At 66.1% G+C, this 26,591-nt stretch overlaps 2 protein-coding genes across 2 annotated transcripts; both read right to left on the reverse strand.

Annotated features, from left to right (window-relative positions):
- Positions 1-6,365: 6,365 nt before the first annotated feature.
- Positions 6,366-25,669, reverse strand: ADAT3 (adenosine deaminase tRNA specific 3). The gene is made up of 8 exons (XM_072721926.1): positions 25,603-25,669; positions 21,299-22,770; positions 20,010-20,056; positions 17,535-17,663; positions 17,121-17,277; positions 15,852-15,953; positions 9,681-9,798; positions 6,366-8,003 (listed from the first exon to the last, which is right to left on the reverse strand). Exon 2 carries the CDS (start codon positions 22,751-22,753, stop codon positions 21,686-21,688), a length of 1,068 nt encoding a protein of 355 aa, XP_072578027.1. The 5' UTR covers positions 22,754-22,770; positions 25,603-25,669; the 3' UTR covers positions 6,366-8,003; positions 9,681-9,798; positions 15,852-15,953; positions 17,121-17,277; positions 17,535-17,663; positions 20,010-20,056; positions 21,299-21,685.
- Positions 6,366-25,675, reverse strand: SCAMP4 (secretory carrier membrane protein 4). Its single transcript, XM_026019427.2, has 7 exons — positions 25,603-25,675; positions 20,010-20,056; positions 17,535-17,663; positions 17,121-17,277; positions 15,852-15,953; positions 9,681-9,798; positions 6,366-8,003 (listed from the first exon to the last, which is right to left on the reverse strand). Exons 2-7 carry the CDS (start codon positions 20,014-20,016, stop codon positions 7,824-7,826), a joined length of 693 nt encoding a protein of 230 aa, XP_025875212.1. The 5' UTR covers positions 20,017-20,056; positions 25,603-25,675; the 3' UTR covers positions 6,366-7,823.
- Positions 25,676-26,591: the final 916 nt, after the last annotated feature.

A 26,591-nucleotide genomic window follows, 5' to 3' on the forward strand; every position in this document is an offset into this window, starting at 1 on the left:
CTCGCAGCGTCGCCCGCGGCCCGCGCTTACGCCCCGGCGTCGGGGGAGGGCGCGCGCCCACTGCGCAGCCGCGGTCGGCCCGGGGCGTACGGCGCCTCGGCGCGGGGCGGGGCTTGGCGGCCGCGGACGCCGCCGCACGACGGTCGCCGCGCTTTGCGGCCGCTCCGGGACGGCCGGGCCGCGGCCCGCGGGGGGTGTCCGGAGGCGCGCGACCCGCGTGGGGGAGGGCGGGGAGCGGGGGGCGGAGGGGGTGGGACCCGCGAGTGCGGGGACCGAGCCGGGCCGCGGCCGCCCTCCCGGGGGCGGGGCTCCCGCCGCTCGCCCGGGCCCGCCCGCCGTTGCCATGGCGACGCGTGGCCGGCCGCCCCGCCGCGCTTCTGTGACGTCACGGTCTCGCCACCTGACGTCACGGCCGGGCGGTGGCGCGGGGCGGGGCGGGGCGGGGCCGCGGGGAGGGGCGGGGAGCCCGCGGGGGCGCTGCTGCCTCCGAGGGCGGACGCGGTCGGGCCTCCCCGGGAGCCGAGTCCCGCGGGGCAGGAGGGCGGGTCCAGGTGCTGCGGCCCCGGCTCTGACGCCGCCCTGCTGCTCGTGCAGCCCAGCGCCTGCGGCTCCTCGCCGAGCTGAGAAGGCCCCGCGGGCCAAGCATCCCCGTGGGTTCAAGGCCGCCCCCCCCCCCCCCCCGGGGAGGACTGCCCGAGCCGGCCGCCCGCACCCTGACCCCGGGCCGGCGGCCTTGACCTCACTGCCCACCTGCGCGACCCACCGGCCTTCCTCCCACCTGGCTGCCTTCTCCCCACTCGGGGCCACTCGACACTCGTCCCCTCGTCCCGGCGCCGACCTCCCTGAAATACAGTCGTTTCACCACCGCTCCTTGCCTGCGGGTGCCGCCCGCAGCCAGTGCCCGAGCCTGGCCTGTGGGACTCGGGGGCGCCAGGTGCTCTGCGGCCCTGTGGCCCTGCGACCTTAGGGCTCGTCCTGCCCCATCCTGCCCCAGTCCCTACAAAGGCACCACCTCCAAAGCCCAAGGCACATCCCCAGGTGTCCTCCCTCTCGGCACCCTGGCCCTCTCCAACCTGAGCCTCCCATGAAATCAGCCTCCTCCAAAGTACAAGCTCTTGACAGCTGCTCAGTGGATGACTGGGAAAGAGGAGGGGGGAGAGGGCTGGGAGGGAGGAGAGGGGAGGGGAGAGGAGGGGGGAGAGGGCTGGGAGGGAGGGGAGAGGGGAGAGGGCTGGGAGGGAGGGGAGGGGGGAGAGGGCTGGGAGGGAGGGGAGGGGAGAGGGCTGGGAGGGAGGGGAGGGGAGGGGGGAGAGGGCTGGGAGGGAGGGGAGAGGAGGGGGGAGAGGGCTGGGAGGGAGGGGAGGGGAGAGGAGGGGGAAGAGGGCTGGGAGGGAGGGGAGAGGAGGGGGAGAGGGCTGGGAGGGAGGGGAGAGGAGGGGGACAGGGCTGGGAGGGAGGGGAGGGGGGACAGGGCTGGGAGGGAGGGGAGGGGAGAGGAGGGGGAGAGGGTTGGGAGGGAGGGGAGAGGAGGGGGGAGAGGGCTGGGAGGGAGGGGAGGGGAGGGGAGGGGGGAGAGGGCTGGGAGGGAGGGGAGGGGAGGGGGGAGAGGGCTGGGAGGGAGGGGAGGGGAGGGGAGGGGGGAGAGGGCTGGGAGGGAGGGGAGGGGAGAGGAGGGGGGAGAGGGCTGGGAGGGAGGGGAAGGAGGGGAAGGGAGGGGAGGGGCAATCCACTTGCTCACCAGCTATGCCAGGCCAGGGACTGCATCTGCTCAGCTCACCGGTGTGTCTGCCCCCAGGCACCCAGTCTCTGACCACTGTGTGGTGAATGAATGAATGAATGAATGAATGCGTGAACGAACGAACGAACAAATTTCCCAGTCGTCCCAGATCCTGGAGAAGTCGGGGTTTTATTTTGTCCTACCTCCTGGGCCAAGTGTCCTCTTGTCTCACTCCTTAGGGAAATCCGCTGAGGTGCCCCACGCCCAGGGGCTGGGGGGCCTGCCGGCCTCTCCTCTGGGGGGGCTCGAGGTGTACACGCGAGCTGCAGCCTCGCCCCCACAGAAAGCAGCAGGGCCAGGCCGCGGAAAGCACATGGAACGTGAGGCCAGGGCTGGGGGGCGTGGAGGGCCGTGGAGGGCCGTGGAGGCCGTGGGACCGCGAGCGGGGGGCTGGCCCTCTCTGGTCTGTGTCTCATGAACTCAGGGTTAGGGGCTGGCGCCGTTGCGCTCTGTCCGACCTCACCCGCGAGCCTGGAACAGCAGGCGGCCTCTGTGCTTCCTCCTTGGGACCCACTTTCCCACTTTGAACATAGTCCCCACGCGCCTGCCTCCTGTCAGCGTTGGTCGTGGGGCCCCGGCTGGAGAGCAGCTGCGGTAAAGGCCCCGCGGGAGCTCTGGGTGCGGCAAGATCATCCTTAAGGGGCTGGGGGGGGGCAGGTGGCTCGGCGGTTTGGCGCCACCTTCAGTCGGGGCGTGATTCTGGGGACTCGGGATCCAGTCCCACGTCGGGCTCCCTGCCTGGGTCTCTGCCTCTCTCTCTCTCTCTCTCTCTGTCTCTCATGAATATGGGGCCGTGCAGGGACTCCATTGCTCTCCCCACCCCGACCTGGGAAAGCCCAACAAAATCCCAGCCAACCCATCAACCCCAAACAGCTGTGGGTTTCAGGGAGGAGATGGGCGGGAAGCGCCCCCGAGTCCCCTCACCCCTAGGGAAGGCAGGCCCACCTCCCGGGAGAGACCCCAGGTCAGAGCAGGGCTGCACCCTGGTGCCCCACACCAGCCCACAGGCACACGCAGGCACCCCGGTTCACTTTGTGTAACTGGGGTCCTGGTCCCCGCAGCCAGGCCTCCCCCGGGGGAGCGGGGACACAGACACTCCCGTCTTTGAAGTGGAGGCTGAGGTTTAGGACGCAGCGACTTGCCTGGGGTCCCCTGGCTTCTAAGTCTGCAATGCTGCATCTCCCACTGCTGGGGGGGGGGGGGCATCCCTGCGTCAGGGGCCGCAATGGGAGATGTCGCCTGGTGCCACAGGCAAGTCAGAGTTCTCTCCCTCTCTGGGTGGTGTGAGCTCTGGAGGGGAAACAGAAGGGGGGGCGTGTAGCCCGAAGCGGAAACCAGCAGTTTCATCCTCTGGGAACTGGGCCGCACCATGTGACCATGTGACACCCCCCCCCCCCCAGCCACCTCTGATTGGCCCAGAGCAAGGTCCTCCTCGAGGTTGCTGAGCAGGTGTCTGCTTGTGTCACTGTGACCCAGATAGGGGTCTTTCGCTCTTGCGTGGCTCCTCAGGCGCCGAGACACACAGGAGGCGAACAAGGGCCCGGTGCACGCAGGCCTCCTGGGCCCTTCTGTGGCTAAAACCCTGGAAGTCCCAGCAAGCCTGAGCAGGGGACAAGCAGTGAGCCACCTGTCACCAGAGATGCCAGGTGAGGAGCTCCTTCACCCCACGCCCAGGGGCCCAAGGCCGGGGTGAGGTACAGAGCTGAGTAGTGTCGCCCCCAAAACTCGCATACACCCGGAACCTCAACACCGGACCTTATTTGGAAATAGGGTCTTTGCAGATGTGTTTTTTATTCTTTTTTAAAAAATATTTTATTTATTCATGAGAGACACACAGAGAGAGGCAGAGACACAGGCAGAGGGAGAAGCAGGTTCCATGCAGGGAGCCCGACATAGGACTCGATCCCGGGACTCTAGGATCATGCCCTGGGCTGAAGGCAGACACTTGACCCCTGAGCCACCCGGGCGTCCCGTTTTTTATTCTTTTTAAAGATTTTATTTTTCTATTCATGAGAGACGCAGAGAGGCACAGACACAGGCCGAGGGAGAAGCAGGCTCCGTGCGGGGAGCCCAACGTGGACTGGAACCGAGGACCCCGGGGTCACGCCCTGGGCCCAAGGCAGACGCTCAACCGCTGAGCCCCCGGGCGTCCCTGCAGCCGTGTTAGACCTCAGACGAGGTCGCGCGGGGTTAGGGTGGGCCGTGACTCCACGGCTGGTGTCGTTGGAAGACGAAAGCACACAGGGCGCCTGGGCGGCTCAGTCAGTGAAGCGTCCGACCCGGTTTTAGCTCAGGTTGTGATCTTGGAGTCCTGCGTTCAAGCCCCGCGTGGGGCTCTGCCCTGGAGATTGTCACCCTCTGCGTCCCTCTGCTCGTGCCCCTCGCTCCTGTGAGCTCTCCCCTAAGTAAACAACAACACGCCCGCACAGGCACCCACACGGAGGGCAGAGCTCGGCCACAGGCCCCGGGATGCCCGGAGGCCCCGGGAGCCGGGAGCAGCGGGGCGGACCCTCCCCTGGGCCTGCCGAGGGAGCGCGGCCCCACCACAGCCGGATGTCAGGCTGCGGGTCCAGAATGTAGGAGGATGAGTGGCCTCGGGGCACCCCGCTCGCGGTTCTTGCACACGGCGGCCGAGGAGTCCTGGAGATGCGCACCCGTCACGGGTTGAACCGTGATCCCCGAAGAGACCTGTGGAAATTGCAGCCCCTGGTACGTGTCGGAGAACGAGGTGTTGCCAGACCTATTCCTGCAGGGGGCAGAACCCGTCCCAGGCCCCCCAGCCTCTCAGGGGGATGTTGGGGTCACCGGCGCCCCCGGCATTCCGGGGCCTGCAGGAGCATCGCCCCGTCTCGGCCCCATCTTCACGGGGCTTCCCCCGGCCTGACCCAGTCCACGTGTTCCAGTCTGTCATGTTGGATGAAACCTCACTTGACCTTGAAAAATGTCTCCTTTGGTGACCCTATTTCCAGAGAAGGTCCCCTCGTGGGGCCCTGGGGGCTAGGACCCGAAAGGATCAATGGAGGTGAACGCAGTTCACTGGTCACAGCTCGCACGCACGTGTGCGCCCACCCGGGGCACAGTCACGGCCCTCCAGCCCCCGATGGGGCCGGCAGCCTGACACCCAGTCCCCGCGCGTTCCACAGGGTCCCAGGGGGCTGCGGCCGCCCGCAGGGGGTACCCGCTCGCTCTCGCCTCCCTAGACTCCTGCCCTCTTGCCCCCAATCTTCCCATGGGGCCGACGGGTCACGACAGCGGAGTCCACGCAGCCGCCACGGGAGAACCCGGCCGCCCTCTCTGCAAAAATGAAAACAATGCCACTCATCTTTTCTTAAAAAAGTTATTTTTTAATGTTGAAGTGTAGCGAACACATCCTTAGATGACGTTAACACACGTTTTTAGATGTCGTCTTACGCTCTACGCCAGCATTAGCTTTGTTAGGCGCGCAGGGAGGCCCCGCCCGGGCCTTGCAGGGCGGTCAGGCCCCGCGGACGCCCGCCCCAGCCCCGCCATCCCGCGGTGGCCGTCCCCACCCGGATCCCAGACTCTGCCCTCCAGAAGGTGGGAGACCCCTGCGGCTTACGCCCTGACCCCGTGGTTCCTGGACGTGGCCGCCCACGCACACTTCTCACTTGGGCCTCAGTCTCTCAACTCCAGCCACATCCTGCGTCCTGACAGGTCACCCGGAGGCCGAGGCAGCCCACATCCCTTCCTCCCTCCAGGCCTGGGTGCTGCTCCTCCTCTTCCTGCTGTCACCAACCCCGCCTCCCCCAGGGACAGGCCTGCCAGGTGTCCCACACGCCGAGGTGTGCATGCCCCGGGCACAGCAGGCCCCTGCCCCTCGTTCCACTCCCCTCGCCCCTGCTGGGTGCCTTCCTGGGGCGGCCTCGACCCTGACCCCCGGGGGGGTGGCATCACCCCTGTCTCTGCGGGGCTTCCTCCGGCCTGTCTGGATCCACGTGTCCCTTTATAAGGATGCCTGTCATTGCTCTGGGGCCCCTCTGCTCCACTGGGACCTCACCCCAACTAAGTACCCCTGCAGCGACCCCGACCCAAACACAGTCCTGGCCTGAGGTCTGGTGTCAGGACGTCCACACGTGCACCTGTGGGGAGGGGAACACACCACCAGCCACGCCACCAGCTCGGGGCTGGGCCTGGTCCTCTTAGTTTCCGAACTGTGGACTAAGACGCACACCCTCCCTCCCGTGTCCATGTGGGGTGTCCGCTCCGCCACCAACAGGGCCCCTCCAGCTGGGCTGCTGAGACCTTCCTGTTTCTACTCCGGCCACCTCACTGTTACTTTTACTTGGCAAGGGATGCTGGTTTCTCGTTTTCTGCACTTCCTTTTTCAAATTAAAACAGTGAAACGTAAAAAAAAAAAAAAAAAAAAAAAAGACAAAAACTAGTTGTTTTAAAAGAAAAGCACAAAGGAAATGCACCATGGTGGATCGTGGACACGGCTGAGAGCAAGGCAGTGTGAGGGCAGGGGCGGCCGGGGGGCCAGGCCCACTGCAGGGCGCGTGGGCAGGGGTCGGGCCATGGGGGTGACATGCACGCAGGCGCCACTCACAGCCCCGCAGAGGCTCCGAGATGCAGAAAGGACTGGAGTCTTTATTTCCAGGATGGGGTCCGCCCCACCACGGAGTAACCAAGGTGCCCGGGGCCGCGGGGGCTCAGGGTGAGTGTGGGTGAATGTGCGGGCGAATGTGCGGGCGGGGAGCCTCCCACACCTGCTCCACGGCCCTGCAGCCGGGTGGCGTCAGTGCTGGGGCCGCACACCAGGGGCCTCGGGATGTGAAGGGACACCAGGAGACCCAGGGCTCGGGGCTCCCATCCAGGAGGCTGCGACCTGCAGGGGCCGTGGCCACCCTTGGACGCCACACGGTGTTCAGTGCAAGTAGCCAAAGCAAGCAAGCGTGGCCGCAGTGGTGCCCGGACTTCTGGCGAGGCCGGCGGAAGGCGTGGCAGTGTGACGGGGACGGCCAGCCAGGAGCCAGGGGGCAGCGTTCGGGGCCCTGGGAAACCCGGCCAGCAAGGGCTCAGGGGCCACCAGGTGTCCCCCCCTCGTCCACTCACAGGGCGCTGCCGAGGTGCCCCGGGCACACTCCGGTCCTTCTGGCGTCTTGCTTAGGTTCCTCGTTAAGGCACAGATTTGTCACATCTTCGTTCCTTCTACAAGGCCATTCTCTGGAGAAACCCAGGCTCCTGCTTCGTGCAGCTCAAGCAACAGTGGGGTCAGGGGCTCCGAGGCGCGGCTGGGCCGGTGGAGGCGCAGTCACACCCACTCTGCAGGTGCCGCTGGTGTCCCGCGGTCTGCACAGCAGGGAGAGGCCAGCGGCCCCGTCCTCCCCACGGGATCCGCCCCAGTGCTGGGATCTCCACAGAGGTCCCCTCGAAGTTCCCAGGAGAGCCGCTGCGGGAGGGCAGGCTGGAGGCAGGCTGGCCAACGGCCCTGCGCAGTGGCCACGGAACCCAGCAGAGCACGTGGGGCGGACAGACAGATGGACAGGGGCTCAGATCATGGTGCCCTGGCAGCTAAATGCCTCTGGCTGACCCCGTAGGCTGTTCACAAGAGCCCTCTAGCCCCAGGTGGGCAGAGACACAGGAGGAGGAGGTCATGAGGGACCCAGCCAAGACCCCATCGCCCACAGGGACAGGAACAGGGGGAGAAGGGCCGAGGGCCACACCCCGGCACAGAACACGCAGGTGGACACGAGGCCAGTCGTCCTCAGCGCCATCAGCTCTGGAAGGCAGGCGGCTGGCCTGCTGCCACCTTCTCCCTGGGGAGGCCTGTGTCGGCCCTCAGAGGCCCGGGCAGGAGAGGGTGTGGATAGCATGACGACCGCACGTGACGTGTGGCAGGGGCATCCTCCTGCCAGGCAGCCGAGGCTGGACGGTTTCTGGGCGGCGCTCGCGAGGACCTCCCTCCCAAAGGTGAGATGAACACAAACACGGGTCCCCGAGTGCTCCTGGGCTCTGCCGCCCTGGCCGGGGGAGGAGAGGATGGCGACGGGGGCAGGCGGGCAGGCCGTGGGGTCACGCAGCCCCCCTACGGCCACTGGCTGCCAGAAGCCGGGTAGCTGGGCACAGTGGGGTACTCGGGCAGGCTATTCCCCGAGAAGTTGTTGTACTGAGCCTCTCTGGACGGTGGGTTCCGCCAAACGCCCGTGTTCCACTCGGTCTGTGCCTTCTGGAAGCTTCCGCCCGCCCCCCGGTAGATCCTGTGTACCTGGAGGGGCAGAGGATGGGGAGGCAGAGAAGGAAGGAGACAAATTGAGCCAGAGTGCGTGTTGGGGCGGCCTCCTCGGGTTTGAGGCAGGGCCTCAGATGATTTACAGAAGCAAGAGAAACACCTCAGGGGACACGGAAAACGCCCAGACGCCGACAGGGCAGCTGTGGGAGGCCCCGCCCTCATCTACGGCCACGGTCCCCGCTGCTGACCTGTGCGGCCACCGCCCGCCTGACGCTCCCGCCCTGCACCCCGCGCGTGGTCCAGTCTCCTGGGCAGAGACCGCCGGGGGAACCGACTGCCCCCTGCACCTGGGGACCACAGGCCAGTGCCGGAGATTCTAGAAAACTCTGCAAATGAAAAACGGCCTTTAACTCAACACTCCTGATGACCAGCGAGGCTGCACACGGTCCCCGTGGCTCCACGGAATCTTTCTTCTCCCGCGCGACTACTTATGAAGTCTCCGTGTCTGACCTCCCTCGGCGGGGGGGGGGGGGGGGGCACGAGCGCTGGCACAGCTCATGTTGGGGGAACTGAGTGTGTCCTGTGGGTCACCGGGGGGAGGACCCTGGAAGCTCGAGCCTGGTGTCCCCACCCCACCCCCAGGCCTCCGCCCTGAGCTCGTGTGCTCCACGTCCTCTCCGTGTAAGGCAGGGCCGCAGGGCTGAGCGTGTGCTGAGCCCTGGGCCCCCCGCACGTCCTGCACCCGGGGCCGGTCCCGGGGTCCACTGTTTCGAAAGCACACACCCTACTTGAATCCGCGAACCTTCCTCCCTCCCTGGGGTTTCAGGCGCGTCTGTCCTCTAAGTCAGAACACCTGCCGCTCAACGGAGGTCGCTGTTGGAAAGAGCCGGCCCCTGCGTGGACTTCAGCCTGGAGCTCTGTTTAGACACTCCCCCATGTCTCCGCGCACACGCGTGGTTAACGCCGGCCCCCGCCCCGCCCTCCGGCTGTCTACACAGCTGAAAGCATCCCGGGCACACGTGCAGGGGGAGCGGACGCTTCCATCCTCCCAGACCGCCAGGCGCAGCGGGGAGAAAGCCCATGTGAGCCAGGAAACGTGCTCTAACAGCCAGACTGTTGTGGCAAAGAGACTAGAGACACTCGAGTCACGGCCGACCACACAGCCCGTGTGGGGGCACAGCACTGGATGGATGCCCGCGTCCCGTCCCTTGCCCGTGGGGACCCCAGGCACGTCCACGGTGTCCACCTCCAGGGGGGCTCATGGCCACGCGCCAGCTTCTCACGACGGCTGGACGAGCATTCCTGCTGCTGCCGTCTCCAAGCACCCAGAGCGGTGCCACCCACGGGAACTTTCTATGACAGGGGAGCCGGCCCACCAGCCCCACGCAGCCGGCAAGGACGTGAGTGGAGGCGGGTGCCCAGTGTAACTGCCCGTGGTAGCAGGTGTCCAGCGGCAGGCCCAGCTGGGCAGCACAGAGCACACCCTGGGACACGCACGTCCTCGGGGCCGGGGCGGGGGTGCCCTCTAAGGCAGGTGTGCTCAGCAGCGGCCCACGCTACATGCTTCCCTGAGCCCGCCTTGTACAGATGAGCTCGTTCCCATTCGGTCTCTTGCTCCTGAAACGCGGACGAGACCAGCCCCCAGAACTTGGGAGGATCAGGTGACAGGCTGCCTGCGAACAGGCTAGAAGTCGCAGGATGCAGAGGACTCACCTTCACGATCACAATGGCCATCATGGCAGCGGACACGGAGAACAGGATGGCTGGAAAGAGCATGACCACGGCGGCCCCGACGCTGGTCTGGAAGAACCCGATTGCTGACAGCCAACCACTGCAAGGGCCGAGAAAGAGCGTGGGTGCCGGCCCGGGTGCCAGCCGAGGGCCAGCACGTTCATATGTAAAGTGCCCCGACAAACGGACAAGAAAAAAATAAACCAGCAGCAGAAAATCAGCAATTCGTACGGAGACTTGCAGGGGCCAGTGAATACACAAAGCTCAAACCCAGCAACGAGGGAGAACGGGGGCCTAGGGGGCTCGGGGCCCCCCAGGAGCATCTGCCTTCCGCCCAGGGCGTGACCCCGGGGTCCCGGGATCGAGTCCCGCCTCGGGCTCCCCGCATGGAGCCCACTTCCCCCTCTGCCTGCGTCTCTCATGAATACATAAAACCTTTAGAAGATGAAAGAACAGGGTCTCCGCGTTCCGCTGTCACGCAGGCGAGCGCAGCGCGTGAGGGGCCGGGAGCAGCCCTGCGCTGGCGGGCGTGTGCCCCTCCGGGTCAGGAGCAGTGGCCGTTACCTACAAACCCGCCAGGTGCTCATCTCTTGCTCCCAGGCCGCCGCCTCCTGAGAACGAACGCCCCAGGATCACACGTAACCACGGGGACGTTCCCCGGCTGGAGACCACGCGGACGTGCAGCGTGCCACGGCCCCTCGGGAACGCTGACGTGGTGTCGGGGAAGCAACGGGGGAAGAGAGTCGGCACGGCAAGGCCACCACACTCGGGCCAACACCCACACTTGCCTCTTACAGCAAGGGATGGGGAGCAACCCTGCTGGAGAGTTTATTTATTTATTTTTAAGATTTTATTTATTTATTAGAGACACAGGAAGAGGGAGAAGCAGGCTCCATGCAGGGAGCCGACGTGGGACTCGATCCTGGGTCTCCAGGATCACGCCCTGGGCGGAGGGCGGCGCTAAACTGCTGGGCCACCGGGGCTGCCCTGGAGATTTTATTTTTCTGGACGGATAACCCGCCCCCCCCCCCCCCACACACACACACGGCTGGAGCCTCGGGAACGGAGAAGCACATAAAGCGACCAGGAAACGGACGCTGGCTCGCTACCTTTAACTGAACCACGCGCCGTGTTCAGGCTTCACCACGGTCCCCTGGCGTCCCTGTGTCCCACTGGCCACGTCCACTGGCCACACGCGCGCTGCCCCTGCAGCCCTGCTCCCAGGAGCGTCACCCCGAGGAGCCGAAGGCCGCATCCGGCCACCCCCAGCACCCACCTCTCTGGAGGCTGCCCGTGCTGGTCTGCGAGCTGCCCGAGCCTCTGGGACCAGCGCGGCTGGCGTGCAGTCAGCACACGTGGGTTCCCCGCAGGCACGTTCAGGAGACCACGCGCCACGCTCTGAACGAGGCAGGCTGCGTGGCCCACGTGCACAACATAGGGGCAGCCAGAGGAGCCCCTGGGCCCCAGGCTCACACTGTGCTGGCCGCTGGGGACACACCTGCTGCCTGTCCCCACTCAGCCCGGGGCAGCTGGAAGAGCTGCTGGGAAGGAGCCTTAGCCAGGCCAGGAGAGTGTGTGCGAGCCCGGCTGGGGAAGCAGGTGCAAGCAAGGGGAACTGCACCCTTGCTGCACCCTTGCTGCACCCTTGCTCACCCTTGCTCCCTGCAGGCAGGGCCGGGCTGGGGGAGCAGGCGCGGGCAGAGCTGGGCGGCTGGAGGGCTCAGGTGGGGGCTGGGTGGTCAGAGGCTCCTGGGAGGGGAGGAAGCGCTGGCTCTGCTGGGGAGCATCACTCCCGGGACTACTATCCTCCCAAAAGGTCTGGGGCACTGAGAAGAGGGGCTGAGCGGGCAGAGGCCCTGGCCTGAGGTTTGAGGTCTCTGGGGAGGGTGCATGCACCCACAGGCAGGGGTGGGGGCTGGGGAGCCTGCTCCATAGCACCAGCCTCCCAGCAGGACCAGGACCGAGAATGGTGTCCTTCACCACCCAGCATGACCACACTCAGGCTCTAGGGATGACCAACCGGCCTCCGTCAGCTACAGCTGCCTGAGTGACCGGGCTTGCTGCGTACCAGCCGTGTCACCAAGAGGCCAAGGTGTCAGCGGTGGGGAGCAAGGAGGATGGAGAGAGACCTGGAGATGGAGGGCAGGGGTGAGGAGGGGGTGGGTTTGCCAGGTGCTCCCCTGAGCTGCTCAGGCAGGAGCCTGCGGGCTGGAACCACACAGAGGACAACGGGGCATGTGAAAGGGCAGCGCAGACACGGATGTCCGGAGTCCAGCAACCCCCAGGTCAGCACAGCTGTTGGGTCACCAAGCAATCCCACAGCCGGGCGCACACTCAAGATGCGGACATACGTGTCACAGCGGCCCTGCTGATGGGAGCAACACCTATAGATACCCCAAAGCCCATCGGCAAGTGGGCAGAAGCACACAGTGTGTCCCCCCGCACACGGGCACGTCCCTGGGCCACATGAGCAGGAGCGAGGCACCCACATGCCACCCCTGGGACAGACACCCAGCCCCCAACATTCGAGGAGGGCCCACAGGGTGTGAGTCCATGTGTGTGACACATCCAGGATGGGCTCGTCCATGCACGGGGAGGGGGCTCGGGGGGGCGGCTGGGCAGGGGTGTGTGTGACGGCTGATGGGGGTAGATCGTTCTGGTGGGGACAGAACATTCCTGAACTAAACAAAAGTAATGTCTGCACGACCTTCGGGATATACTAAGACCACTGAACTGTTCACTTCAGAACAGGGACGATCTGGGGCGCCTGGGGGACTCTGTTAGTGAGGCATCTGCCTTCTGCTCAGGCCGTCGTGATCCCGGGGTCCTGGGATCGAGTCCTGCACTGGGCTCCCTGCTCAGGGGAGGGCCTGCTTCTCCCTCAGACTGTCCCTTTCGCTCGTGCTTGCACACGCTCCCTCTCTCAAATAAGTAAACCAATGAATCTTTAAGAGAAATAAAACCAAGGAGTGAACTCCTGGCCTGTGGTACACATCTCACTAAAACCATCATCCTAAAAACTGACCTGCGGGAAAGCACAGGACCATGAAACCTCCTCCTTCAGCAAACCGACTGGAAAGGAGGGAGGAGCGCAAAGACTGGCGAGAGCTTCAGAGAGAATCCAACGCACAGAAGCACGCACGCCCACCTGGGGTCGCATCTGGACAAACTGCTAAAGCAAAATGTCCTGTGTGCACCTTCCTGAAAACCGGGGCACCCCACCCCAGACTCACCCCAGGGCTCAGCCCAGGCCCCAGAGCCTCCTGTTCTCTGCCCCTCCCTCCAGGGTCCTGCCCTCGAGGCTCAAGGAGCAATCAGAGCATTTCCTGGAGGGTCAGGAGGAGGGGTGGAGGCAGCGCAGTGGTCCATCCTGCTGGAAGAACTGGACACGCTCCAAGTAAGCAAGTCTTGGTGGGCACAGATGCCTGGTGCGCAGACCCAAGAGCCCCAAAGAAAGGGGGTGCCAGAGCGTACCTTAACCTCTACCAGGAAACCCTCTTTCAGCTTCCCCTGCTCCTTCGGGGAGATGGTTCCACCTCTCTCAACCTCTGGCAGGTAATGTCGAAGAAGATGGACCTGCTGCCCCCGGAGGGATTGTCCACAGGCTGCACAACTGAGCATCATCGTAAACCACTCAAAAAAATCACTTCAAAGCAAATTATAATTTTGTAACTTTTAAAAAGTTCTTTAAAACTTGAAGTAGGCCCCATGCCCAACGTGGGGCTGGAACTCATGGCCCTGAGATGAAGAGCTGCATGCTCCCCCCGCTGACCAGCCAGGTGCCCCTGAAGAGCCCACTTAAAAAGCCAGAATTTAAGGAAGCGGAGAGTACCAAGGGATGGAGCTCGGGTTCTCGGGTGTGATGCAGCATCAGACTCATATATACACATACAAACGTAGGATTCTTTCCTGTGTCTGGAAGGTTCTCTCCCTTTTATGGGCTCACAAGAAAGCATTTACAGAGCGGATGCGCATCTGGAGTGTGCGGGGAGTGAGAGGGCCTCAGGACTCGGGGCTGGCTGGGTGCCGGGGAGGGCACATGGGCCCCCGAGAGCATCCCCTCGGAGGATGAGCCTGCGCCCCAGGAAGAAGGCCGAGGACAGGGACGAGGCACAGCAGCGGCCGTCTATGCAGCCCCAGGCAGGGGGCCTCGAGCCCGGCAGCCCCCAGGATCCAGGAGGGCGGGAGACTCGGGCCTGGGCTTCCAAAAGGATGTGGTCTGGCAGAGCAGCGCCCTGGGGGCCGCCCCCTGCACCGGCCCGGACCCCCTGCACTGGCCCCGGCGGCCCTGGGGCAGGGAGGAATCTCATCCAACTACGGGAACAAGCCAGAGCCGGAAGGGGCCACCCCCACGCTGCCCCGCCCCGCCCCCAGCGACAGACTGGGAGCACTGGGAGCCTGTGTGCGACCAGATGGGCCTGGAGCCGCCACCGCAGGGTCTGTGTCCTTGTGTCCTCCTTTCTCAGAACCGGAAGACACTTCGGAGCAGCTCTCTGCCCAAGCTTACCAGCCAGGTGGTCATCTGTCCCCTGCCCCGTGTGGCCCGCACTCAGGCAGGGAAGGGAAACTCTGGAAGTCCCCTTTCTACGGGCCTTCGTGCCTGCCCAGGGTGGAAACCAGGGTGGGGGGGCACTGAGCACAAGCGCTGGCACCAGGGGCCCGAAACCCCTCCTCAGACGCCCTCTGCCGCGTCTGCAACCGGACGCCCAGCTCCTGCCACCTCGCAGGCTGAGCCGTCTGTGCAGACACAGGGTTCGTGCTGAGCACCTGCTGCCCTCCTGAGCCTGGGGTCCCGGCCAAGCCGGGCAGAGGGCCCCACGAGACCGACCCCCGCGGAGAAGCTGGGCGCCGGATCTCTATCAGCCCCGAGACCACGCCTCACACGCGCGGTCACGGCTCGTGTTGGGGGAACTGAGTGTGTCCTGTGGGTCACCCAGGGGAGGACCCTGGGAGCTCGAGCCTGGTGTCCCCGCCCCGCCCCCCAGACCTCTGCCCTGAGCTCATGTGCTTCACGTCCACTCCCTGTAAGGCAGAGCCACGGGGCTGAGTGTGTGCTGAGCCCTGGGGTCCCCGGCACGTCCCGCACCTGGGATCCCAAAACAGCCCCTCCCTGGCTCCCCAGATGTGGGAGGGCATCAACCAAGAAGAACCCCAACACCGAGGGTCCACACAGAGCTCATCTGTTCACCAGGAAGACTTGGGGGAGGCTCTTCTGGAAACAATCCCAGATTAGAGCAGAAGGTGACCTCTAGATCTTCTAAGGGGTCATAAGACACAGGAGCAGGTGGACGACAGGAAGGAGCTGAGGAGCAGGCTCGGGAGGCCATCAAAACCCCACAAGATGCCAACTGAGAGACCACATAGGGCTCACCTGAGCACACACAGAGGACTCCGCACCAAAGCGGGGGACACCCTCAGACAGCCTCAGGTGTCACCCACGGGACACTCAACGCCAACGACGACCTGCAGCCAGCCAGGAGCCCCGCAAGCACCCACATCCTCATCCTGGGACCTGGGAGGTGTCCCCTCCCCCAGCAGAGGGAACCTCGTTCAAGACCCCAGGGTGGGGATGACTCTGGGTTCCCAGGGGGTCCCCCCGAGAGGGAGGCAGAGGAGGGCAGCCTCATAGATGGGCAGACCCCATGCTGGTGGCGAGGATGGAGGAGGGGCCGCAGGCCAGGGAGGGGGCGCCTCTGGAAGGTGAGGGACAGCACGAGCTCTCCCTGGGTCCCCGGGGGACCAGCCCTGCCCACACCCAAGTTTTAGCTTCATGAAGGTCACATCAGATTCCTGAGCCCCGAAGCAGGAAATAAGTGTTTGTTGTACCTTGTGACAACAGCCACACCACTGGGTACAACACCTTCAACACAGACAGAAGACTGGCTCGCTGGGGACAGTGGGGTCACTGTCCTGGGGAGGCCTCCTGCCGTCCGCTGACCACTCCTCCCGGACACACCACAGGGGCACACCTCCCAGCCTCCTGGGGGCCCGTGAGCATGTCCCAGGCAGGACCCAGCCCCAGCCCTGCCAGCGCCGCCCTGAGTGCTCAGAGGCCGGGGCAGCACACGCGCCGCGTCTCACGCCCAGGCGGCTCGGGCTCTTCCCGCCCCACAGCGAACACGCGGCACGCCCGGGCTCCGCGGCCTGGCTCACCATGCGCCCCATCCCGAGAAGCCGATCGCCTGGATGACGGTCAGGACAAACTGCGCTCCGAAGATGAAGAAGAACGCCATGAAGTTGAAGGAGCTGTCGGCTCTGGAGAGGAGAGGGGACGGCCGTCACCGCCGCCGTCACGGCTGCCCTCGCACACGGCAGGGCCCGCAGGGGTCCGCGCCCTCCCCAGCCGCACCCCATGTGCACTCGGACGGGGCCTGGGCTCTGCGGGGCCGAGATGCTGGAAACCCACTGCACCCTGACACGCTCCCGGTTGCAGAGGGACCGGAGGGATCTCAGTACGAGGGGCTGACGCTCCCATGGTTGCGGGGGCTTAACCAGGGAGAAGGTGCGTCGGCAGACGGAGGACGCTCTGCACGCTCCCGGAGGACGGGGACCGCTCCTCTGCCCAGGCGGCCTCCAGCTCACTGAAGGACGACAGGGCCCTGGGAGGTGGAGGCGGGAAGGGGCAGGGCCGCTCCCAGGCAGGCAGCACACCCCTGCGCTCCTGCTGAGGCGGCCTGAGCCGGCCCGGGCCCGGAGAACAGCCCCTCCCGGCCCCCGCGCACTCGCGGGTTTCCAGCTCTCGTCAAGGAGGGCCCCTCAGGGACGCTTCCCACGGACTCAGAGCCTGGGACTCGGACCACGTAGGGGCAAGCACGGCAGCTCCGGAGCAACGGGCTCGGGGGGGCAGTGTCCACAGAGGCCACGGGCTGCCAACAACCCAGGGTGGGTACACGCAGCGTGTCCACCACACACGGGAGCATCGCTTGACCGGGAATAGGAGTGAGGAGCCCAGGACGCTCAGGGAAGGAACCAGACACAGGAAGCCCCACGGGGTGCGAGTCCACGTATGTGACACGTCCAGGACGGGCTCGTCCACGCATGGGGAGGGGGATCGGGCAGGCCGGGAGAGGGGGAGTGACAGCTGATGGGGACGGGGTTGTCTCAGCGGGGAGAGAATGTTCTGGAACTACGCAGAAGTGGTAGCTCCACAACGCCGTGAAAGCACCAAACACTGAAACGGGAAGTCAGCTAACACGTGAAGCGTCCCTCAGTTTAGTCACCAGAAGGCAACACAGGCCACAGCTGGCTGCAGTCTGCGGACCCTGGGTAGAAGCCGTCCCGCAAACAGGACGGGAGAAAGGTTCCTGTACCCGCGCCAGGCGACAGGCTCATGGCCTGAGCACAAGGTCAGGCGTCCTGGCTCGTCCCGGAGCACTAGCCGCTCCCCGAGGCCCCGCAGACGCACAGCCCCGCGCCACTCACCGGAAGGCCTTGTACGCGGGCCGGAACCAGCACACGTAGCCACAGGGAGAGAAGAGCAGCAGCCAGACCAATGCCAGGCCAAAGTTGGCTCCCGAGCCGCCGCCGATCCACCAGGCCAGGCAGGCAATGAGGTTGACCCCCAGGGTGGCACAGTAGACTGGGGAGGGGGGCGAGGAGGGTGAGGGGGCGCCGGGCAGCGGGCCAGGACCCCCCACCCACGGAGAGCTGGGCCGCGGCTCTGGTCAGCACGAGCGTCTCGGGGCCGGGGGGGCTCAGGGGACATCACTTGGTTAGAAAGGCAAGGTTGGGCCCAAAATTTGGGTTCACGGGGGCTGGGGCCGCTCCGTGGTCTGGGCTGTCCCGGGCTGGGGTCAGAGAGACGGGAGGCCCCGCCCGCCCCGCCCGCGGGCTCACACAGCCACAGCCGGTAGATCCTCTTCACCAGGAGCTGGTGCTCGATGGGTATCTCGTCGGAGAAGTTCTGGTAGAAGCAGGGCTTCAGGGGGATGAACTTGGGCAGCGGCGGGAAGTTGTTCTCCTTTTCTGCAGGGACAGAAAACACCAGGAACGAGACCAGGCGGGGGGCCTCAGCGACAGCCCCAAACACGTCCCTCCTCAGAACCTGCGGACACGTCACCTCCCGCAGCACATGGGACCTTGTCCAAGGCCCCACGGTGGGGGTGACCCTGGGTTCCCGGCGTCCTCACCAGGTCCTCCCGAGAGCGGGGGAGCCCCAGAGACGGACAGGCCCCTGCTGCTGGCAGTGAGGACGGAGGAGGGGCCGCGGGCCGGGAGGGGGCGCCTCTGGACGGGACAAGGCTGGAGGGGTCTCCCTGGGGCCCTGGGGGGACGGAACCAGCCCTGCCCGCCGCACCTGGGTTTGAGGACCCCTGACTTCACAAAATGGAATGATAAATGTGGTTTAGAATTTCTTTTTAATTTATTTATGATAGTCACACAGAGACAGAGAGAGAGGCAGAGACCCAGGCAGACGGAGAAGCAGGCTCCATGCAGGGAGCCCGTCGTGGGATTCGATCCCGGGTCTCCAGGATTGTGCCCTGGGCCAAAGGCGGGTGCCAAACCGCTGCACCACCCAGGGATCCCATAAACGTGGTTTAAATGACACTGTGCTGACTCCTAAGAACAGGCAGGGAAGTCACGTAGACTTGCGGCAGCGCCCAGACACCGTTAAGTCCGCCTCCAGGGAAGGTTCCGCACTCTGGGCGCTCGACCTTCCTGGGCAGCTCTAAGGCACGGCCACCAACCACAGAGATTTATTCTCTGCCCGTCCCGGAGCCCAGAAGTCTGAGGTCGATGTGTGGCGGGGCCGCGCGTCCTCCGGGGCTCCAGCGGAGGGTCCTTCCTGCCTCTCCAGCTCCTGGGGCCTGGGGGACCCTCGGCCTGCGGCCGCCTTCCTCTAATGCCTGCCTCGGTGGCACGAGGCCACCTCCCCTGTGTGTCTAAGAATACCTATCGCTGGGTCCTAGGCTCCGCTGTGGCCTCCTGTCTACTAATCACACACGCGACTCTGCTTCCAACTAAGACCCCATTTCACAGGCCCAGGGGTCGGGACTGGAGACCTGATTCGGCCTGTAACACGGTCACTGGTCAGCGCCGCCCCTCAGCCTTTCAACATCACCCTGTGGCTGGGCACGTCTCGGGAGCACCTCGGGGGCTCATTCATGAACAAAAGCAGCCAGCCATGGCCTCGAGGGGCTGCCTTCTGGCCGGGGGAGAGCGACAATCCCAGAGAATGAGTGTGTGTGCAGACGCTGCGGCGGGTGGGGGCTGACAGGGATGTGTGCGCTGGGGTGCTGGCTGGCTGCCCTCTAAGAGGAGGGGCAGGGTGCCTGGGTGGCTCGGGTGGGTAAGCACTGGACTTTCCAGCTCAGCTCAGGTCTCCATCTCACAGTCGTGAGGTTGTGAGACTGAGCCCTGCGCTGGGGCTCCGTGCGGGGTGTGCCGCCTACTTAAAAAATTAAGGCAGGGACGCTCGGGCGGCTCAGCAGTTGAGCGTCTACCTTCAGCCCAGTGGGTGATCCTGGTCCTGGGATTGAGTCCGCACTGGGCTCCCTGCAGGGAGCCTGCTTCTCCTCCTCTGCCTGTGACTCTCCTTCTCATAAATAAATAAACAAAACACTTTAAAAAGCCCACACACATAGGAGTAGCCAAGTTAGGCCTCGCTGAAAGAGATGGTCTTTGAATACAAAGACTCCAGAAAGTGAAGGAGAGCCCAGTGGGTTCTGGGGGAGGGCGGCGGTGCGAATAGCAGCTGACCGAGAGGGGGCCAGAAGGGTGGCCAGATGGACACAGACCTCCCCTTACTGACCCCGGAGAGGCCTCGGGCATTTACCAAGTGACGCAGGAAGCCACGGCCTGTCCTGAGTGAGCAGAGAGGGGCTTCGATCCCACCCTGAGCCTCTGCAGTCAGACGTGGGAGCAGGGCCTCCCCACACGGAATCACAGTCCACGCCCCAGTCACTGGCTCCCGTCCAAGGTCCCGACAGGGATCCCACCTGGCCACCAGCACCCCCTCCAGGGCCCACGTCATTTTACCTGCAGCCTCCACCCCTCATTCTGAGCGGTACGAGGCAGGCAAACCTGAGAGTGAGTGGCGCCTGACGCGTGTAGGTGTGAACCCAGGTGCCCAAACCTCACACCCTACGGAGTCCACGACCAGGTGGGCCTGAGGCAGAAGGCCTGGCAGTGGAACCTGGCATCGCCCCGTCATCTGGCTCGGAACTAGGAAGCGACCCCGACACCCCTCATGGGGAGAGTGGTGTGCGCCCCCGGGCAGGGGCAGGGCATTACGGCCCGGCCACCAGGGGACACTCCCGGGGGAACCGAGAAGCCGGGTCCCCTGCTGCAGGGCCTCTGGGCGAGACTCACCAGACATTTCCGCTTGACAGCTGGGCGGGGCAGAAGGCTGCAGCCACCTGGAGGGGAGACAGCCACAGTCAGGAGGTCCCCAAGGCCGCTGCGGGGCCCCGATACCACAGCCACAGTCCTCACCTCCAGGCCACCCCGGAGGTGTGTGTGCCCTGCTCCCAAGCCATCGCCATCGCCACCGCCCCCAGCCCCGGGCAGCTCCTGTGCCAGCAGGAGAGCCTCAGGCTGTTGCCCCCTCACACGCTGGGCCACAACCAAAATCCTCCGGGGACCCCCCCACCTCCTCGTCCCACTCCTTGGCCTCCCTCACGGCCCCCAGCTTCCTGTCTATCCCTGAGCGGCTCTGAGCACGTCCTCAGGGCCACGGAGAGCTGGACCCCACGCGCCGCTGCTGCGCGACGTTATCCGAGTCACGCGCCCTCCGCGGTCTGCGGTGCTGCCCCGCCAGCCTCACGGAGCTCAGGACCTCGCCACAGCCCAAGCGAAGCCCCTGGGGACGCGCCTGGCTCCCAGTGGCCCCTCCCACACGAAACCAGGTGAGCGGCTGTCACCGAGCGGCCCCGGACAGCCGGCTGCCACCAACGCGCGCGGCTGCGGGAATTTGCTGGTTCCCTGTGGGTGGGCGCTGCCACCTCCAGGACGGAGGCCGGAGTCACGAGGCCACGCCCAGCACCCACCGGGCCCACGGCACCCCAGCACGGGCGCTGGTGGGGGCCGGGGCCGCGTCCCTGGAGGTGGGCACCCGACAGGAACTGCAGGCCTCTTTCCCACGCTTGTCTAGGTGACGAGGTTCCAGTGACAGAGTTCCCAGGGCCCACACCACCCTCAGGAGACCCTCGGCGGCCGCACGCCCGGTGGGCTCACGGCCCCGCCCCGCGCCCACGGCTGGAGCAGACCCAGGGCTCGAGGGGAGGCTCAGAGCAGAGATGAGCTGGGCCACACGGGCCACGGACAGACATACCTGGGTTCTGGCGCTGAGACCTAGCAGACCCCGGCCCACCCCGTGGGGTCCCCCTGCCAGCCGTGAAGGGCGGGAGGTAGGACGACCGGAAGGAGGCTTTCGGTGAGTGGAGGCCAGGCTGGCAGGAGACACACTAGTGTAAACAGCCCTGGCCGGCCACACCCTCGAGGCCTAGGACACGGCAGGAGGTGCCACGGGGGGCTGCGCTCCTCCCCCCGCGCTCAGAGCTCCCCTTCCCTATACAAGCCCCAAATCTTGAAGTAGCAGTCACCCCGACCCACGTACCCTCGGCCACCAGGGCCCCCTGCCTCTGCCAACAGACTCCAACCTGGTTTGGGGTTGTTTATTTTCACAAGCAGGGCCGTTTTCCGACACCTGGGACAAAAGGGACACTGTCCCAGGGGACCCTCGGGCTCGGGCCTGAAGGTGGTTGGAGCAAGGAAGAGCGCGTGCCCAGGTCCCAGGCCAGGCTGGACCCGCGCTAAGCTCAGGCCCAGGGACGAGCTCAGTCTGGGCACAAACACAACCCCACACACCAGTGGGAACGGCATGGGGTCCGGCTTCGGGGAGGGAGACGCAAGTTGTCCCTAAAACTGCCCAACAGGACCACAGCCCCTGGGCGACAACGAGACAGGCAATGGCCTGCGGGTGCAGTCTGACAGGAGGCCGAGCCGTAGGAGCAGAGCAAGGTTCGGAAGCCCGCGGGCCCCGCTGTCTACGCGCCAGGGTCCAGGCGGCGGCACTGGGCCTCCAGGACACCACGGAACACCTGGAAGCGGTGGTTGAGGTCAGGCCGCGCGTGGATGCGGAAGCGGGTCCCCAGGGCACCGTCGGGCGAGGGTGCCCCGTAGAAAACGCGCTGCACGCGGGAGTGTACCAGGGCCATGGCACACATGGCACAGGGCTCGCGGGTGACGTAGAGGTCGTAGCCCGTGCACACATAGGGGACGCTGTCGTCACGCATGTCCCCATCCTCATCCAGCTTGCGCACGGAGCCCACCCGGACGCTCTGGGGAGTGACGGCTGGGACGAAGGAGCAGGCAGGGTAGGGGCCGAGGTCATAGGCGCCGCGGCCCTGGCCCTGGGCCACCAGGTCAATGCACACCATGGTGGCGTGCAGCAGGGGGCTGGCCGCGTTGCTGCAGTCGTGACCCGTGGCCAGCACTCGGCCTGAGGACGGGTCCACCACCACGGCCCCCACCGCCCTCAGGCCCCTGGCAGCCGCCTGCCGAGCGGCCCACACGGCCTGCTCCATGTGGCCCTGCATCGCTGTCCGCTCCTGCGCCGAGAAGAGCCGCCCGGCCAAGGCACGCGTCACCTGCCGATCCTCGTGGAAGGACGTGGGCCAGTGGGCCCGCGCCTCCTCAAACTGGCCTCTGGTCAGGGGCGGCCGGGCAGGCACAGGCACCAGGAAGGGCTGGCCCAGGCCCCGAGGGTCCACGGCCGGCTGCGGGAGCAGCTCGGCGAGCGACCTGGTGCCCGCGGCCGGCCCCGCCAGGCACAGCAGCATCTCTAGCGCATGCGGGCGGCTGGCGTCGCGGCTCGGCCGCACCCTCTTGAGGTGAGGCTGGGCGGGCAGCGGGTGGACGGCCGACACCTCCTTGAGGAGGCGCGAGGTCTGGCGCTTGTCGAGGACGGGTGCGGCGTAGGCCAGCACCAGCTCCACGTCCTGGGACTGCTGCTCGGACAGGACCGGGAGGGCTTGCCAGCGCTCGGGCTCCTGCTCGGGGCTCCCGGTCTTCTCGTCCCCACGCTGCTCCACGGGGCCCGGGGCGGGGTCCATCCTTGGCACGGCTCCGACTGTGGGAGATAGAGATCGGAGCAGAGCATCATCCGTCAGCGCCGGAGGCGGGGAAGCCGCAGGAGTCCGTCCCAGGTCCGGCCCAGGTCCCGGAGCGTGGCGAGCGCGCGCTGAAGGCTCCTCCGAGAGCTCCGCCCACACACAACGCAGCCCTGGCCACGCTCAGGCTCACATCCTCCCAACTCCGGTCGGCACAGCTTAAACCGTCCTCGACAGTCCCGTGTCCCTTGACACGAACCGCCAGTGAACACGCGCCCTGAGTGGCGGAGACTTAGCGAGAAAAAGAACAGGAATCGTCTCCTTAATCGTCTTCACGTTGGCCTCGGGCTCAGGTGATCACGCTCCGTGTTTTAGCTTAAACAGACGCGTTAATAACTTCACCTGTTCCTCTGAGCAGTTTTTGGAACCGGGGCTGCCAGGACACTTAATGTTACGCACGACCCTCGCATCTTGACCCTGTGGGTCGGGACCGGCTCCGATAACGTCAGGCCTCAATGACCCGCCATCTCGACCTGATGCTGGAGGACCCAAGGTGCCACCGTGCACCCAGAGCACGCGGCCCGCCGGCATCCTGGAGTGCACGGGCCCCCATCTGACAACCGTGGGCTTCTACCTCTTGCGACACGTCTCCCAGCACACGCATCAGCTGCACAGAACCCCCCGTATTCGTCAGCCGGACCTGCTGGAGGATGACCTGCCCGTGACATCCTGGCCCACCACGCTACGTCCCGAGCTCACGACACAAGTCTGGCAAACGTGCGGAACCGGGGGTGCTTGTGGCAGCTCCGAGGAGTGGAACGTGTACAGGGCCCCCCAGCACTTGCAGCACTTCCCAAGGAGGGAAGGTCCGAGGCGCCGACTCCGCACCGACCCCCAGCACACACCACGCCCAGCACCCCGCAGCCCGCACAGGCCACGACAGCTCCTCATCTGTAGGGCAAGACACAGAGTCCTGCTTGTTCCTCTGAAAGTACAGCTGTCTCGTTAGAACAGGTGGCAAGCAAAGGAGCCTGCACTGGGACGCTGCGGGCTCCGGTGCCAGCTCTCGGGCAGGATGGGTGGAAACCACAGCAGTCACCGTCTGACCAGTGGCTGCTCCAGTCCATGCCCAGGTATGTGCCCGGGAGCACCGGGAACACGCGTCCAAGGCAACCTGTGCACGTGCGTTCATAGCACAGGAGTCGCAGCGCCGGGAGGTGGGCATGGCCCGTGTCCTTCAGTGGAGAGACGGATACACGCAACGTGTCCATCCACACACCGGCACAGTACTCAGCCACAAACGGGGTAACCCCCCTCCACGCCGCCCCAGGGACGGACCCCAGCTCATGACGCTCAGGGAGGAACCAGACACAGGAGGCCCCACGGGGTGGGAGCCCACAGGTGTGACACGCCCAGGACGGGCTCGTCCATGCACGGGCAGGGAGCTCGGGGGGTGATGGGGAGTGACTACTTTGGAGCGGATGGAATGTTCTGGAATAATACCACGATGACAACTTGCGATGACCCCACAAGTATCCTAAAAACCATAGATATGTCTGTTTTAAACGGCCGAACTTCCCCTCGGCGAGGCTGCTGAAGAAAGCGGGCGGGGTGGGACATGGGCAGCTGCCCGGTCAGCAGACGCACACGAGGCCGGGCCGACAGCTGCCAGGGCTGTAGCGGCCACGCGTCCTCCCAGCGACCCAGGAGGGAGCTCGGGGAACGAACCCTTCCTACAAGCCCCGACGAGGCTCCCCGGGCTGGAAGGGCTTCGGGGGCCGCGAGGCAGGAAGGCAGAGTCGGGACTGACCAGGCACAGGCCCTGCGCCCTGGGGCGGGGGGAAGAGAGCAGCAGCGTCCAGAGTCGGTGACCTGCTGAGCCCCGGCCCCGCTGCACACGGGTCGGCCCACACGTGCTCACGCCCAGGAGCGGGCTCCAGGCACCGGCTGCCCCCTCGGCCGCCCTCCAAGCCTCTGCTGCTCCTGCCCAGTTCGGCCCGGCCCGGGCATCTCCGCGGCTGCTCACAAGCCCTTAGTTCACGGTCGGTGCCCGGCCTCCAGCGCGCAGGCCCCGGGCAGCCCCAGGGACACAGGTCGCTACGGCCCCCCACGGCCCCCCACCGCCATCGGGGGTGCCCTGGAACTGCCCACGACCCCCGGCAGGCCTGGCGGGGCCGACTCGGGCTCTGCAGGCAGCCCCCGTGGGGCTCAGGCCTGAGGCTGCTCTAGCCCTGCAGGAGGCAGGCAGGCCAGAGGCTGGGCCCCGGGGTCACCCACCCGAGGCCGGCGGCGCGAGGGACCCCACAGTCTCCGGGCGGGCAGTCCCGGAGGGCTCCTCGGAGGCAGTGTGCCCCGTCGCCTACACGGACCACGCGGCCTCCTGCGCATGGAAGTTCCAGAACGTGGGGGCACGCGGGGTGCGGGGGACCCCCTCTGCCGGGGGCGGGGGGAGGGAAGGCCCCGACCACTCACGCCTCCAGCGATCTTTACGACGCCTGCAGGGCGGGGACACCAGTAAACCGGCGGCGCGGCGGCGGGGGGCGGGCCGGGATGACCCCAGGCTCGCGCGCGGGGGGAGGGGCCGAGGGAGCCGCTGGCGCACGGGGTCTCCACCGCCGGCCGCAGGGGCGCGCGCACGCGCACACGGGCGCGGGGAGCGGCGGCCCTCGGTCCGGCCGCCCCGCGCGCACGCGCACACGCGCCGATGCCCCCGGCTGCCTCCTCGCCCCCGGCGCGGCCGGCGTCCCCGCCAGCCGAGAACCCACCCCCACCCCCGCCCAAGCCGCCACCCCGACTTGCCGTCCGTGGAGCCCGGGCCGCGAGAACCGAGCCCCCCGGAGCCCCGCGCTTACCTGAAGCGCCACACGCGAGCGCTGCGCCTGCCAAGTCCTAGCAACCGACCGCCTGCCCCGCCTCCGCCCGCGCCGCGGGGCACGACGGGAGCGTAGTTCCAGGGGCGGGGTCGGCGCGGGACCAGGGGCGGGGCCGGGACTACAATCCCCACAAGCCTGCGCGCCGGGCCGCGAAGCGCCGTCCCTCCCCCGAGCGCCGCTCCCAAGACCCGCTGGAGCGCGGGGGAGAGCGCAGTTAAGGGTTCGAGACCCCCCCTCGGCGGCGGCGGGGAAAAGAGGACCCTGGGCGCCGTTCGGGAAATCAGACTAGGGAGACTGAGGCAGAGGCGCACACGGCACCCACTGCAGCGCGCCCCGAGCCCAGCTGGCTGCTGCCACGTGGCTCCACCGGGGCCGTCCGCAGAGAGCCGGGGGCTCAGGTTCTCCTCCGGGTCTCGGACTGGGCGATTCTCGGCTTCAGTTTTCCTGACTGTACAGTAGCCGGAGAGGACCTCCTGACTCTGCCGGGCAATGCATGGTAATTTGATGAGCAACTCCAGTCATTCATTCGAGTCCAACAGGTTTGACCCAGCGGTTCTCAGCCAGGGTCAGGGGGCCGGTGGGGGAGGTCGGGCACATTTGCGGTGGTTGTGATGGGGGTGCGCTTGGCATCAAATGGCATCAAAACCTGCAGGCCGGGGATGTCACTCGACACCCTGCGGTGCACAGGACGCCCCCAGCCTAACCAACCCCCAGTGTCCGCAGGTGCACAGGTTGGAAGAGCCCGGTCTAACCCCATTGCTGAGTGTGGAGGAGAATTCAGATCCACAGGGGCCCTGACAGGGTAATTTTCATTTTTCCATTTCCTCCCTGTTTCCTTCCTGCAAGAACCAAGGAATTTCCCCCCAGAAGATGGGTTAAATGTCTATCCTGGGAGGGGGTGGCTGGAGGGGTGAAGGGATCCTCCTGGTGATCCTCCTGCCACCAGGCTCCTCACCCCTGCAGGGCCC

This window comes from Vulpes vulpes, chromosome 9 (assembly GCF_048418805.1).
Source record: "Vulpes vulpes isolate BD-2025 chromosome 9, VulVul3, whole genome shotgun sequence".
In the NCBI taxonomy this organism is placed as follows: domain Eukaryota; kingdom Metazoa; phylum Chordata; class Mammalia; order Carnivora; family Canidae; genus Vulpes; species Vulpes vulpes.

What these genes read in the sequence shown, in the direction of transcription:
- ADAT3 (XM_072721926.1), bottom strand. Translation starts at nt 22,753, where the DNA reads ATGGACCCCGCCCCGGGCCCCGTGGAGCAGCGTGGGGACGAGAAGACC.
- SCAMP4 (XM_026019427.2), bottom strand. An exon ending in CCCGCGTACAAGGCCTTCCG is followed by an intron (nt 15,954 to 17,120) that starts GTGAGTGGCGCG and finishes TCTCCTCTCCAG; the next exon opens with AGCCGACAGCTCCTTCAACT. An exon ending in TGGCCATTGTGATCGTGAAG is followed by an intron (nt 8,004 to 9,680) that starts GTGAGTCCTCTG and finishes CTGCCCCTCCAG; the next exon opens with GTACACAGGATCTACCGGGG.